The sequence below is a fragment of the Scophthalmus maximus genome, chromosome 21, assembly GCF_022379125.1.
Source record: "Scophthalmus maximus strain ysfricsl-2021 chromosome 21, ASM2237912v1, whole genome shotgun sequence".
NCBI classification, from domain to species: Eukaryota; Metazoa; Chordata; class Actinopteri; order Pleuronectiformes; family Scophthalmidae; genus Scophthalmus; species Scophthalmus maximus.
The window spans coordinates 12,954,160-12,967,936 of NC_061535.1; the positions used below are offsets into that span (position 1 = coordinate 12,954,160).

The 13,777-nt window shown below is 43.5% G+C and overlaps 1 protein-coding gene across 1 annotated transcript; it reads left to right on the forward strand.

Annotated features, from left to right (window-relative positions):
- The first annotated feature begins 481 nt into the window (after positions 1-481).
- On the forward strand, positions 482-12,196 carry LOC124849767 (adhesion G-protein coupled receptor G2-like). Its single transcript, XM_047329982.1, has 23 exons — positions 482-512; positions 1,245-1,570; positions 2,665-2,923; positions 3,496-3,558; positions 3,820-3,875; positions 4,468-4,539; positions 4,742-4,835; positions 5,249-5,315; positions 5,928-6,337; positions 6,602-6,723; positions 6,991-7,127; positions 7,208-7,364; positions 7,527-7,682; positions 7,929-8,051; positions 8,414-8,459; positions 8,546-8,649; positions 8,768-8,892; positions 8,976-9,244; positions 9,471-9,570; positions 10,230-10,516; positions 10,597-10,698; positions 10,836-10,955; positions 11,053-12,196. Exons 1-23 carry the CDS (start codon positions 482-484, stop codon positions 11,184-11,186), a joined length of 3,360 nt encoding a protein of 1,119 aa, XP_047185938.1. The 3' UTR covers positions 11,187-12,196.
- The last annotated feature ends 1,581 nt before the right edge of the window (positions 12,197-13,777 follow it).

Sequence of the window (13,777 nt, forward strand, 5' to 3'; positions counted from 1 at the left end):
GACCAGCCTGATGCTACTGATCTCCCTCAGGTTGTCGTCGCCGCAGCGGATGACGAGGACGTCAGCTGCTGCCCTTCCTCACGGAGTGGAAACAGAGAGGAAGAAGGCTTTTCCAACGGAGTTTGAAGTGACACATTTGAAACTCGGTCTCAATGGTCGGTCAACCGGCGACCAATGAGAGTTTTGCCCTCTTTCATCCTCCCGTGACTGTCGGCCCCCGGAGCCAAGGAAGCTTGTTGCCTTTTCATCCCTGAATCTGTCTCCGTGGTCGAAGGTCTTTTTCGTGTGTGTGTGTGTGTGTGTGTGTGTGTGTGTGTGTGTGTGTGGGAGCGCTCGCTGTTGTTCATCCACGCTCCTCCCTGACACTTGGCTGAATGAAAGCATTGTCCGGGCCTCTGTGCGTGCGTCACGGCCGTCCGCCAGTTTGGGCGCCCGTGAGCGCAGGATGAATGTTTTTTTTTCTTCCTTTAAGAGCACGAGCATGACCTTCAAGGTGAACACCATTGGTAGCTGTGAGCTGCATCATCTTCGACGATAATAGAACTTAAACGATGTTGTATCAGTATTTTTTTTCGTGACAAAACACCGTCAAAATTGTGTTATACTGTATTGTATCGACAGCATGAAGACGCACACAACAATAACCTGTCATTTATAGATGTGTGAATTTTGCAGAGTGTAACAAAATCTGCTGAGTCCAGCCCTGCCCTGGAGTCCAGCCCTCACGGACAATATTAGATCGTTTTAGTTTACCCGCTGCAAAGGAGAGTTTTATGTGCAATCCCAAAGCAGAAACATATGCTGTAATCATGTCTAGAAAAGGGGAAGTTGTTACAGGAGGAATATGGGAAGAGCAAGAGGAAGCTGGCGGTCCAACAAAGTCGGTTCTCCAGTAGAATCCTTGAAATGAAATTTGAATATTTGGCACAGCGATGGCTTTGTGAATAGGGAAGTAGCAAACTAAAGGCAAATTAATCAAACCAAAGGGAAGGAGTTTGTCTCATTTACTGTGAGTTCATTTCACCTTGTGTTGCCAGGAGGATGTATGAAGGACGGTGGACATGGACGCAGCATTTCCTCCGAGTCATCTGTCTTTTGCTGCTGGCAGCCGCTCCACCCACAGGTGGTTACTGATAAAAGAAGTTCAAATTGTGATTTTATTTTTAAGGAAAGAGGTGTTTAATTTGAAATATTGTTGGTAACAAGTTCAACCTTCACATCTGTATTTCCTTCTCCCATTCCAGCACTAGGCTATTTCCTGGGAGACACCAAGGCGGTGTTGAATGGCTGTGAGGACCACTGGACCCTGCCGGACAGGTCCGCCATGCCACTGCTCTTCCAGATGACCGTGTGCGTGGACATCCGTGTGGTGCGGCCCGGAGCCTGGGTGGCCTTCTCTTACAGCTCGGTCTACGCACCCAAGCCGGAGCTGGGTCTGGAGGGAGACGACGGGGCGCTGTACGGGTGGCTGCTGAGGGTCCGGCACAGGTTTCCTCTCCGGTTGTCCCCAACTGTCTGGCACAGGGTGTGCCTCAGGAGGGACGTACGGCGCAACTCCTTCAGCCTGGAGGTAATACCTGCTGTGTACTAGTATGCCCAGTGGTGGAGTAAGTACACAGATCCTCTTTTTAAGTATAAACAAAAGTACTCGGTGGAGAATTTGAAATATTATTCTAGTAAAAGGGCAGAAGTATTACTATCAAAATGTACTGTCAAGTAAAGGTAAAAATATTGTGCAAAAAAGTGTATTTAAAAATAAAATGAGATATGATTAGATTATGAATACTGTTGGATTAATGTGAAAGGGCTTTGCTCTTTAGTAAGTGACATTTTGAATAAAAGATCCTAAAACTCTCTAGGTTTTTAAAATAGTTAAAAAAGTTAAACTTTTAATTAAATTATGAGCAGTTGAGCTGAGCAGACTTTGGACTTACACACCATTCACGTAAACACATACTGAACTAATGTGATGAACTGTCCGAAAATGCTAATGCTAACCTTGACATCTAGGCTACCTGGGGCTTATTCCAGAAATTCGACAAAATCAGACGTGAAATTTGTGTACATATTGTGAAATGACGTATAAAACCTTCGTGGTAAATGTATGCAGCTGTATAGATACTAAAGACTGCATTGTTCGTTAAGACAAAGTGCGACTTGTGTTGTGTTCACAGTTTGAGAATCATGCTAGCAAAGCTAACCACAGCTACATAACGTATACAAAAAGTATACAACCAGCGTATTCCGAATTATTGGGATCTAATTTTGGAAGTTTTGACCATAATTTCTATTAGTTATGATAATATTGTCTGAAAGGTCAAAAAAACAGGTTGTTAACAAACGTAAGTTTTGTAATATTACTTTATTTGGAAGTGAAATGACAGGCAAGCAAGGTGACCGCTAAATCTAGAAGTTTGAATAAGATGTGATGGTTGTTTAAATACCTGAAAGTTTGAGTAATAATGTTTTCTCTTCCAAATAAGTCTGGCTGATTTGGGGATTGTTTACAACCTGTATTAGCATGTGAATGCTAATTTCCCTAGCCCTATTCAATGCTATTAAGCAATCTTATCATAGAGAGCAGCGATTAACTTGACTGTACAATTGCTGTTTGAAATTATGGCTACAACCATCAAAATGATGTGATTTGCACGAATCTTCCAGGTCGATGGGGCAATGGTGGCCGAGAGGACCGTCATCGCTCCGGCCATCGCCCCCTCGGGCTCCCTGCGGCTGGGCTGTCGTCCCAGAGACAGACTCTCGGGAGCCGAGCGCGGAGAAGTGGAGCTGTACCTGTTCCGGATGTGGGCGGACCTGGGCGACCATGGCCTCTGCGAGGACGGCACGGTGATCGGCTGGGATACCTGGGACTGGCGTTTCTCGAGTCTCAATGCCCGGCAGACAGACCCGAACCTTCTGTGTGGTGAGAGACATGAACATGCATGAGCCCGTCTTCACCTCGAACACGGCTTGATCCAACGTGAAGATACGCCTATTTCGTCTTTGATCAAGCAGGAACGTTTCTACCTAATCATTAACTGCATTTACCACACAATGCAGGCCAGTCTTTTCTGTCTTTTCATCTTAGAATGCAAAAGACTTTAATTTTAGCTACAACATTGCATGTTTGCATGACGTTGGGAGTCCGTCACTGGAGATACTAGCATAGATCCATATCACACAGTTATAGAAGAACACGCTTTACATATACTGTATCCGTGCAGCAAAAGAATACAAATGAGTATTGAGCACTCCTTTAAATAACATGAAGCACATTTTGAATGTGCTGTTTTGAACGCTGAAGGGAAATCAAGGCAGCATTTCCAGGAGAAGTTATTCCACGCCTGGAAGACAAAATCCAGTTTTTACTTGGTTCAATTGAAGTGAAGCTTTCCCACCCATATGATCTTGGATCTACGTACTGTGGTGGTGCATGTACGTAAAGTATAATGTTCGTTGAATGTTGCATGTTGCATGTTTTCATGTGTCCTGCAGCCCACAGACGGTTGAGGCGTCGGGCTCGTGTTGACCGCAGCGCTTGTAGCAAAGGGTCCTCAGGTGACTTACACACTTGCATGCGTGTCGTTGTATGTTATTATGCTGAATGTAGAGAATATCTATTGGTGTATGCCTTTGTATACATGTTTGTGATCAGCGGATGGGACGGTGAAATTGAATTTGTGCTAATTGAAGAGCTTCATAAGAAAATGACATACATATTTTAACACTTTTTTTTATAATTCATAAACACCTTTTGTTCCATCAGGATGGTTTATTTATGAATATTTGGGCGCTAACACTCTCTTTTTCTTTCTGCAGATTCGAATTCCAAAAGTGACACTAAGTCTAAAATTGAGAAAAAGGTATATGACCTGGTGAGAGTGAAATCTTTCCCTCATCTACTTTTTTTTTTTTTTTTTTCCAATGAACATCATGTCTCCACCCAATCGTCTTTTAAAGCCAAAATAGCTTTAAAAGCCCCATTGTCATAAACACTTTCTGTTGGCTCAGGATTGGTTTGTGGGAGCGGGAGCAGATTCCTGTCAAAAATTGCAGCACATGCGAACCCTGTGATTCACCTGGAATTAATTTAGAATTTACCTGGCAACTATTTATAAATCTGTAACACAGTGATTAATCTACCTTTTTAATTCATGTAATTAATCAATTCATTGTTCTGGTCCTAATTCTAAGAAAACAGTGAGAAATGCATCCAAGGTGAACAACAAGACCGAAATACAAATTCTGACAAAACCACCATACCCTGTAATTTTGGCATTTTTCCTCACGAATGCCAATGAATTGTTTCTGTCGATTGACTAATTTACTAATCGCTGCAGCTCGACAATGATTTTACTTCATGAAAAAATTCTGTACAAAATTTCAGGCATGTTTGTGTGTCAGCTGCCATCGTCTCTCAAACAGTATCAGCACCTGTCTGCCTATGTCTCTCCATCTTTCACTCAGGAGTCAAAAACATTGTGCAAACGTCAACCAGCGAAACTCCTCGAAGTCTGCCAGTGTGACAAAAAACTTAAGGTCAGTATGTCGCACAAACAGGCAACGACATTCCACTTTTCAGAGAAGAATTTCTCCCATAAGGCAACTGCAAGGATTCTCTCTCTCTCTCTTCTCTCTCTCTCTCTCTTCTCTCTCTCTCTCTCTCTTCCCCTCTCTCTCTCTCTCTCTCTCTCTCTCTCTCTCTCTCTCTCTCCTTCTCTCTCTCTCTTTCTCTGTTCAGGAAGTGGATGTGTCCTGTAAAAGGGTTTCTGCACAGCAGGAGACTCATGAAAACAAAATACAAGTTCAAATCACTATGAAGAGGAAGAAACATGGTGAGCACCCGTTGATCAGTCACTGCCTGACAACAAATAAACAAAAACACAAATACAGTAATGTTTGATGACCCAGCTTATCAATTTTTTTAAGCTCATAACTAACAGGTATAGCCACATAATAATAAACATACTAAGTATATCTCAATTTATTTTGACAAAAAAAATAAGACAACATTTACAATTAATGTGTCATGAAATATGGAAGTATAAAATACATACTTGAATTCATACACAGTTATTGGAACACACAAATCATCCTTGTATTGAGCGAGAACACGCACATATGCAAAACACCAGCTGGAATACACATTTGCATATTGACACAAATATTGAACTCAAGGCAAATGTGTGTGTGTGTGCGTGTGTGTGGACAAAGTATTGTATCTCATGACGATTTTTATCACCGTCAGGTCAAAATCTGTGTCAGTTCACAATTTCCCTGGAGGATTTCTGTCAGTCTTGCGCACACTCATGTAGGTGAGCATCGCTACTTTACTATATGCCTGTGTTTGTGTGTGTGTGTGTGTTTTGTGTGTGTGTGTGTGTGAGTGAATGCACGCACTTTGTATCGTACCATCTTCTGCATCTACCAGCTCCCTACTGGGGCTCAACCACCACGACCCAGGGCAACAACCTGTGACACAATGCTGCAGGGGTGAGTACTAAACCCACAGACACCATCTTGAAGTGCCATTCATCTCAGTTCACTGCTGTTCCTTCTGCTGTATTCTGTTATTCTTCAAGTTAGAAATATTATTCATCTGCCTGTCTTCATATGTTTGCACTGTTGACATCAAGCAAAAGTCATATGTGCATATACAGTAGCCTGTATGTGATTCAAGCACCACAATGCCCAATCCAGCTCTTAAAATGGTATTGGGCATCGTTCAGGGGAATATTGTTTGAAGTGTGATACCGAAATCTGTCCATTACCATAAAAAGGAAGGTAAAGACAGCATAGCATAACTCATTAGCTCTGGTATGAAAACAGCTAACGTTGGGATTTAACCACTTCGTAGGCAACATTACTCTTCTTTTATAAATTATTATAAATATTAATAATGATAATGTTGTGATTCTGACTAACAGTTCCTGTCCAGAGCCTTCCACAATCAAGCAAAGGACGACTCAGCCTCCGACCACCAGCGACATTACAAGAACTTCCGAAGCTTTAACTCCAACTGTCAGCCAAAAGATCCGACAAACTAATACGACAACTGACAAAACCACAGCAGGTCATCAGAAAAAGGAATCACAAGGAACTGCTGTCAACCTAACGACAAAAGACCCAGGAGTCGATTTGACAACAACTACACCTGCCAATGCCTACCTTGAGCATACATCCACAATATCATCCACAACACCTATTGCGGCTGCTACTGCTTCTACCACATCTGGCCCACCTCCAACCCAGAGTAGCACCACTTCTGCTGACGTGTCCTCAAAGTCTACAACAACTCTCCAAACCACCACCCTCACCAGAACAACCACAACGACTGGTATGTAAAGCTCAGAATCCAAGACTTTCTATTATCAGTCACGTGAAGTTTTGGTGGACTGGCTATCACGTGGCAGAAAAGCCTTTCAGATAATTTTCATGGCTTGAAGGATCTATAAGTTGTATAGATCTGAAAAACATTCTTTTAGCAGAGCATTTTCTTTTTTGGGGTATTGGTCTTTAACTGTATGGACTCTTTTCTGTGCGCCAATTTGGGGTATCTTTGTATTTTTGTTTGTTGGCATTTTGCTGTGCTTTTTCCAAGGTACAGCAACTACTATTTCCAAAACTATGATGAAGACAACCATTGGCCAAGAGGCACAGGAGGAGCAAGCCAATGAACTGCTGAACCAAACTCAGGATGCATCCCAGCTAAACTCCTCCCAGGTGTGGCAACTTAATTGCTGACGCATGCACTAGTTAGATCAAATGGTAGCATCTTTTCGGGACGCTTGACAAAGTTGGGAGGTTGTATAACACTCGTTTTATACCAGTGAAGGCTTAATACTTACATATTGCATGGGCTATCACAGCTTCCATTGAGTAATAATAAAGAGATTTGTGTTTGTCCCTGTGTTATTGTAGCTGCCCGTACTTTTGTCTGGTAAATTTGACCTTTTGGAGGTAAGCTCTGTGGTTTGATGGATGTTGCAGGTGGGGCAGTTAGTGGGGCAGTTGGAGAAGCTGCTGGATGGCCCCACTGTCTCTCAGTCAGTGGGTCAAAAGGCCATAGGCATCATCAGCAACCTGAAGGACGGCGACCCGGCGGGCCTCTCTGCGTCTGCCAATCGGTAAGGTTCACTTGACCCTCACCTACATTCACCGTACGTCAACATGTGTTTTCTGAAGTGTCGTGTTTCCTGTCGACCAGGCTGATTCGAGTCGTGGACAGTGTGGGTCTAAAGGCGGTCGTCAGCGGGGACAGAGAAATCCTCTCTTCAAATTCACTGGTGCTGGCCATCAGGACAGTGGATGGTACCAACTTCACGTCATTATTGGTCAACTTCTTCAACAGTGATAATGTCCAGGTAGCGCACATCAGCTTGATTCAGTGTAGATTCTCTCACCCGGTTTCTTAAGATAGATGAACACGGTGTCTTCTTCAAAAGCAAACTGATATGAAGTCACAAATCACACGTGTCATCGCACTGTTGCAGTCACCCTTTGTTAACCTTTTTGTTTTTTCACAGATCCGTGCTGTCGGCAGATCCGGGTACAAGAGGTCAGGTTCTGCTCTGGGGTCTGTTTTTTTGCCCTCCACCTTGACTGCAGGTCTTAGTCCTGAGCAGCAGCAGCAGGCCAGCAGGGTGCAATTCACTTTCCACACCAAAAATGTCCTTTTCCAGGTATTTGACTGTCGTCAGTGAATTATTTTCTTTATATAATATGGAAGTATTTACTGGTGTTCATTTAAAGCAGCATTTTAAACTTATCTCGGTGAGCCTCAATAATTGTTCTACATGCATTAAGACGTGTTGGACAAAGGATTATACAATAGAATATTATTCAGCAATTATTGTGCTGAAATAAAATGAAAAATTAATATTCCCCCTCTTTTAAAAATGATTCCTATCTATCTCCTTCTTTTGCAGGACAAAGCATTAGGTGACAAAACCCTGGTCAGTTCAGTTCTGGGCGCCAGTGTTGCCAATTTGTCAATAAGCAACTTGACTGAGAACATTCTGTTCACCATCCGAAATATCAACCCCATGCCTGTGAGTGTGTGCACATGAGAAGAACAATCATTTCCAGAACAGAATCACACAAAACTAAAAATGCCACACATTTCGATGACGAGATACAAAAAAAAAATTGAGTTGGTTTAGTATTCTAGTAAAAAAACTATTTCTGGCCATGTTTTTCCTTTGTATTGACTATTTATAATAAAGGTATGTTTTTGCAAAGCATACCTCAGCTATAAACTAGTTTTCAAGTTCTTCATGAATTACAAACAGTCACCACGAGACAATAATAAAAGTAAAACATTTTGCCATTTATAAACGTAATAGTAGCTGGCATCTTGTCAGTGAACCTTTCAAAATAAAAGGTTTATTGTAAATCATTCTTGGATTTGCAGGGAAACTTTGTGGCTTCCTGTGCATTTTGGGACTTCACTGTCAATGGTGAGTACATGAATGCTCTCTGAAGTTGGTTAAGAGCCACATGGATATGAATATTTATGTTTTTTGGGGTTTGGTCTTTTGTTTAGATGGTCAAGGAGGCTGGAGCTCTGCCGGCTGCTTTGTTGTCAATGCCACATCGGACGACACAACCTGCAGCTGCAACCATCTCACTTCATTTGCAATACTGCTGGTAATGTACTGACAACGGTAGTATCGACGTGGTCTTTTTGTTGTTGTTGGAATCATTATTTGTACAATATGTGTTCACTGTTTGTACATCTGTGTCTCCAACCCCGTCTGCAATACAGGATTTGTCCAGAGACGTACTAATCGACCGTCAGCACGCACAAATTCTCACTTTCGTCACCTACATCGGCTGCGGAATCTCCGCCATTTTTCTTGCCGTCACTTTGCTGACGTACCTTTCATTTGAGTAAGAATCCTTCTCTTTTGCAAAGCCAAAGAGATAGTATATTATATTATTATATAGTCATATATATGACTCTGTCTATGCAGGAAACTGCTGCGCGACATTCCTGCCAAGATCCTGGTCCAGCTCTGCCTGTCCCTCCTCCTCCTCAACCTGGTCTTCCTATTGGACGGCTGGCTGGCGCTCTACCCGGCCATCGGGCTGTGCATCAGCACCGCCTTCTTCCTGCACTACTTCCTGCTCACGTCATTCACCTGGGCCGGGCTGGAGGCCCTGCACATGTACCTGAGCATCGTCCAGGTGTTCACTCCTTACCTGAGCAGATACATGCTCAAGTTCTCACTGATGGGCTGGGGTAGGTGCTCGAACCCTCACCTCCGAAAAGGTTAACGATTCAGGAGTTCATAAATGTGATTAAAATTTTTGTCAACCAATCAGATAGTAGTTGAGACCAAAACGTAACTTTCAGTGGTTATATGATGTCAATATGTTTCATTTAAACATTTAAAGCTAGATTTTCAAACACATATTTTATGCATATCTTTTGAATGTTCTGCTAATTGATATCCTGGTGTTTGCAGGTATCCCTCTTCTCGTGGTGATCATTATAATATCAGTGGACAAAGACAACTATGGTCTGGTTACGTATGGGAAATACTCAGATGGCACCTCAGATGACTTGTAAGTTAAGTTATTGTTAATGATGATTGATTGCTGCATATCTCGAGGCATTCCTGACGTCCATATATTATATGTAGTAGAATAGAGGAAAAACAAAACAGGGACCATATTTTGGTAAAAAAAATATATATATGTATATATATATATACATATATATGTATATATATGTATATATACAGTATATTCATATATAGTCATTGTATTTGACCACTTGAGGGCGAGAGAGAGTAACAATCAGCTTTACTTGTCCCTGTCTGTGGTGCGGAAACATCCAAATATCAGCTGTTTCACAATCAATCAACAATCTGCCCCGACACGTTGGGATGGATTTCTGGCATACATGAAATCAAACTGTCGTGCATTTTGATCTGTTCTTCTCCAGAGATAAAACAAAAATACAAATCTAAATTAGAAACCTCTATTTGGCAGAACACAGAAACACACGTACTACATGAGAAATAAATGAATATCAGAAGCTCAGACTACTTGAAAATGCCCTAAACAGACCAAACACCTCACCAATATTCATGCCAGGAACAAGTTAGACCCTGGTCATCTACTTTGAACAACATGGAAAATACCTTGTTTAACCTATTAGGCATGTCAAAACCAGCTGGCAATGCCTGAATAAAAATTTGGCAAACTGTTCCCCCCTGTAGCTGTTGGCTGCGTAACGACATCGCCTTCTACGTGGGCGTGGTGGCCTACTTCCTGCTGGTCTTCGTCCTGTGCCTGCTCGTCTTCGTCGTCGTCATGGTGCAGCTGTCGCGCATCAAGAAGCAAAACCCCCAGAACCAGTCGCCGAACCGGGGAGTGCTGACCGACCTGCGCAGCGTCTCCGGCCTCGTCGTCCTCCTGGGCCTCACGTGGGGCTTCGCCCTGTTCGCCTGGGGGCCGCTCTACATCCCCTTCGTCTACCTGTTCACCATCTTCAACTCCCTGCAAGGTGAGACCTGTGTGCATCTGCATCTCAGTCCATAGTACCTCTTTTTCTTATCCAAGTGACTTTTAACTCGTCCTGTACAGGTTTCCTCGTCTTCGTCTTCCACTGTGCTATAAAGGAGAACGTCCGCAGACAGTGGCGGACTTACCTCTGCTGCGGGAGGCTGCGATTGGCTGAAAACTCAGGTGGGAGCCTAAATGCGTCCTCACACCTCTGACGGACACATTAGGCCGTGGGTGGGGGGGGGGGGGGGGGGGGGGGGGGTTCAAACTGCATTATGCACGATGCTAACCCTTTGGCTTTATATACACTTTTTCTACAGAATGGAGTCGCACTGCCACTCAGAACAACAGGAATCCGTCGACGACCACGGCCTTCACCTCGGTTCCACTCTCCACGTCCCGGAGCTCGTCCGTCGCGAGCGAAGGCACCAACAGCAGTGGTACGTTCACAGTGTCTGACCTGCGGCTTTAAATACACGCTGACATGTGCATACACATTAACAAAAGATATATATATATATACCATGTCCCGCTCAGGCTCCGTGTTTGTGGACAGCGGAATATCCGACGTCTCCAACAGCGACGTCCTCCTCAACGAGCTCCACCAACGGAACACGGCGGACGTGTCGAGTGTTGGTTTGAGACTATATACTCCGGCTGGTCGAGATTAGGGGATCTCCTGCAAGATCGAGTCAACAAGAAAACAAAAGAAAGGGTAAATCACAGGAGCGGATCCTTACAGGGACTTGAAGAAATCCTCAGTGTCAGCTTTAACACCTGACCTCCATTGACATGCAGGTCACGCCCGCAGTTTTTCATTTTAGTTTTAAAGAACAGATGTGTAAGCGGACGCGAAGAAGCTGATGCTGCGTTTCCTTATGCAGTTTAAAGGTGCGATACGTAAAACGCATCTTTGCCGCCGAATGTTGTGTCATTGTGAGCAGCAGGTGGTGATGAGAAAGTGAGCTGCCATTTTTGGAAGCCTTGAGTTTTGCGCTTTGGCCGGCGCCATTTTGGTTTGAAACCAGAAGTAACCGTATTTGGAGGAGCAGGAGGTGGACCGGACTAGTTACGTTAACTAATATAATAATAAAAAATATTAGCAGAATTATTAGCCAGCCGTAAGACTAGCTAGTTTAGCTACATTTCCATAGCCTAGCCTGTTAGATGAGCTCGACCTCTGCACGCACCACAACTTTTCCTCTCGTCTATTGATGTGGAAGCTGTAAAGTATAATTCACTACAGAGCCGTTTTATTTGAAACCACACAGAATGGCTAATAACATGCACTCCCCCCACCATCAGCAGGGGGGGGGCACTGAATCAGCAGGATCTTTATTGTTTGCAAAATTGGAAACTGAGCCGGATGTGAATCTGTCTCCAGATTTGGTTGAAAGCCGCCGAAAAAAACTATTAACACCTCATTTACATAGAATTCAGTCCAATTATTTTGTATGTAAAACATAGAAAGAACTTATTTGAAATGTATGAAGCTATCCAACGGCACACTATGTGGGAATTATTTGTTAGTTAATCAATGTTGGTTTAAAGATAAAGTGTTATGTTGACAATTATTAAAGACATTTTCTATTCAAAAATGTCAAATGTCAAATAAAATGATTGTCCATTTCCCCCCGTATTCTCATTTCAATTTAATTAAAATGTTTGAGGATAAAACAAACCTTGTGCCTGTGTCACTTTGGTCTCTGAGTAATTGCGACCCTAACATAACTCACACACACGTGCACTCGCACCCGCACACCGCAAACAACCCTAATTCGCACGGACACGACCACGTGGCCAACTCCGCCGCACACGCACATCCACACACTCACACACACTCCGCGGTCATCGCGGACCCTCACCCTCAGGACTCGCACCTTTTGCTGGGGTGCGTGAGGCGTTGCTACGGAGACTGGATCACAAACACTTATGTCAAACCCTTTGTGGTTCTGCTGTACCTGGTTTACATCTCATTTGGATTGATAGGCTTCCTACAGGTGATGCACAAACACACACACACACACACACACAGACACACACCACCACAACAACAACTATACAAACACCAAAAAAAACAAAACACAATACAACAAATGTAATTGAGTTGTTTAGGTTACAATCACTCGGTTCGTCTTTTAAAATATATTAAAATCACACAAACCTGTTATTGCTTAAGGTTTTATTAGTAGTGTATGAGTTATTTGTCAATTAATAGTCAGAGTTGAATGTGAAATCTCGCATATTCAGTCAGTAAATAGTTCAAATATAAACATGATTCATGAGCCTGAACCAGAAGTTATAGATTAACTCTGTGATTGACTTTTAGTGAAAGTTGAAAACATAAAAAGGTGGACAATAAACTCAACATTATCCATGAAAGTCAGGGAAATGTTTAGACTTAACAAAGTGTGACCTGAAGGCCAAATTCAATAGCAGTGACACTGCCGACTGTAGCAGTTCCAGGTCCCCTTCACAAGGTGCTGCAGGTGAGTCTGCTGCAGGTCGTCTTCATGTGGACCAGCCTGATGCTACTGATCTCCCTCAGGTTGTCGTCGCCGCAGCGGATGACGAGGACGTCAGCTGCTGCTCTTCCTCACGGAGTGGAAACAGAGTGGAAGAAGGCTTTTCCAACGGAGTTTGAAGTGACACATTTGAAACTCGGTCTCAATGGTCGGTCAACCGGCGACCAATGAGAGTTTTGCCCTCTTTCATCCTCCCGTGACTGTCGGCCCCCGGAGCCAAGGAAGCTTGTTGCCTTTTCATCCCTGAATCTGTCTCCGTGGTCGAAGGTCTTTTTCGTGTGTGTGTGTGTGTGTGTGTGTGTGTGTGTGTGTGTGTGTGTGTGTGCGTGCGTGTGTGTGTGTGTGTGGGAGCGCTCGCTGTTGTTCATCCACGCTCCTCCCTGACACTTGGCTGAATGAAAGCATTGTCCGGGCCTCTGTGCGTGCGTCACGGCCGTCCGCCAGTTTGGGCGCCCGTGAGCGCAGGATGAATGTTTTTTTTTCTTCCTTTAAGAGCACGAGCATGACCTTCAAGGTGAACACCATTGGTAGCTGTGAGCTGCATCATCTTCGACGATAATAGAACTTAAACGATGTTGTATCAGTATTTTTTTTCGTGACAAAACACCGTCAAAATTGTGTTATACTGTATTGTATCGACAGCATGAAGACGCACGCAACAATAACCTGTCATTTATAGATGTGTGAATTTTGCAGAGTGTAACAAAATCCGCTGAGTCCAGCCTTGCCCTGGAGTC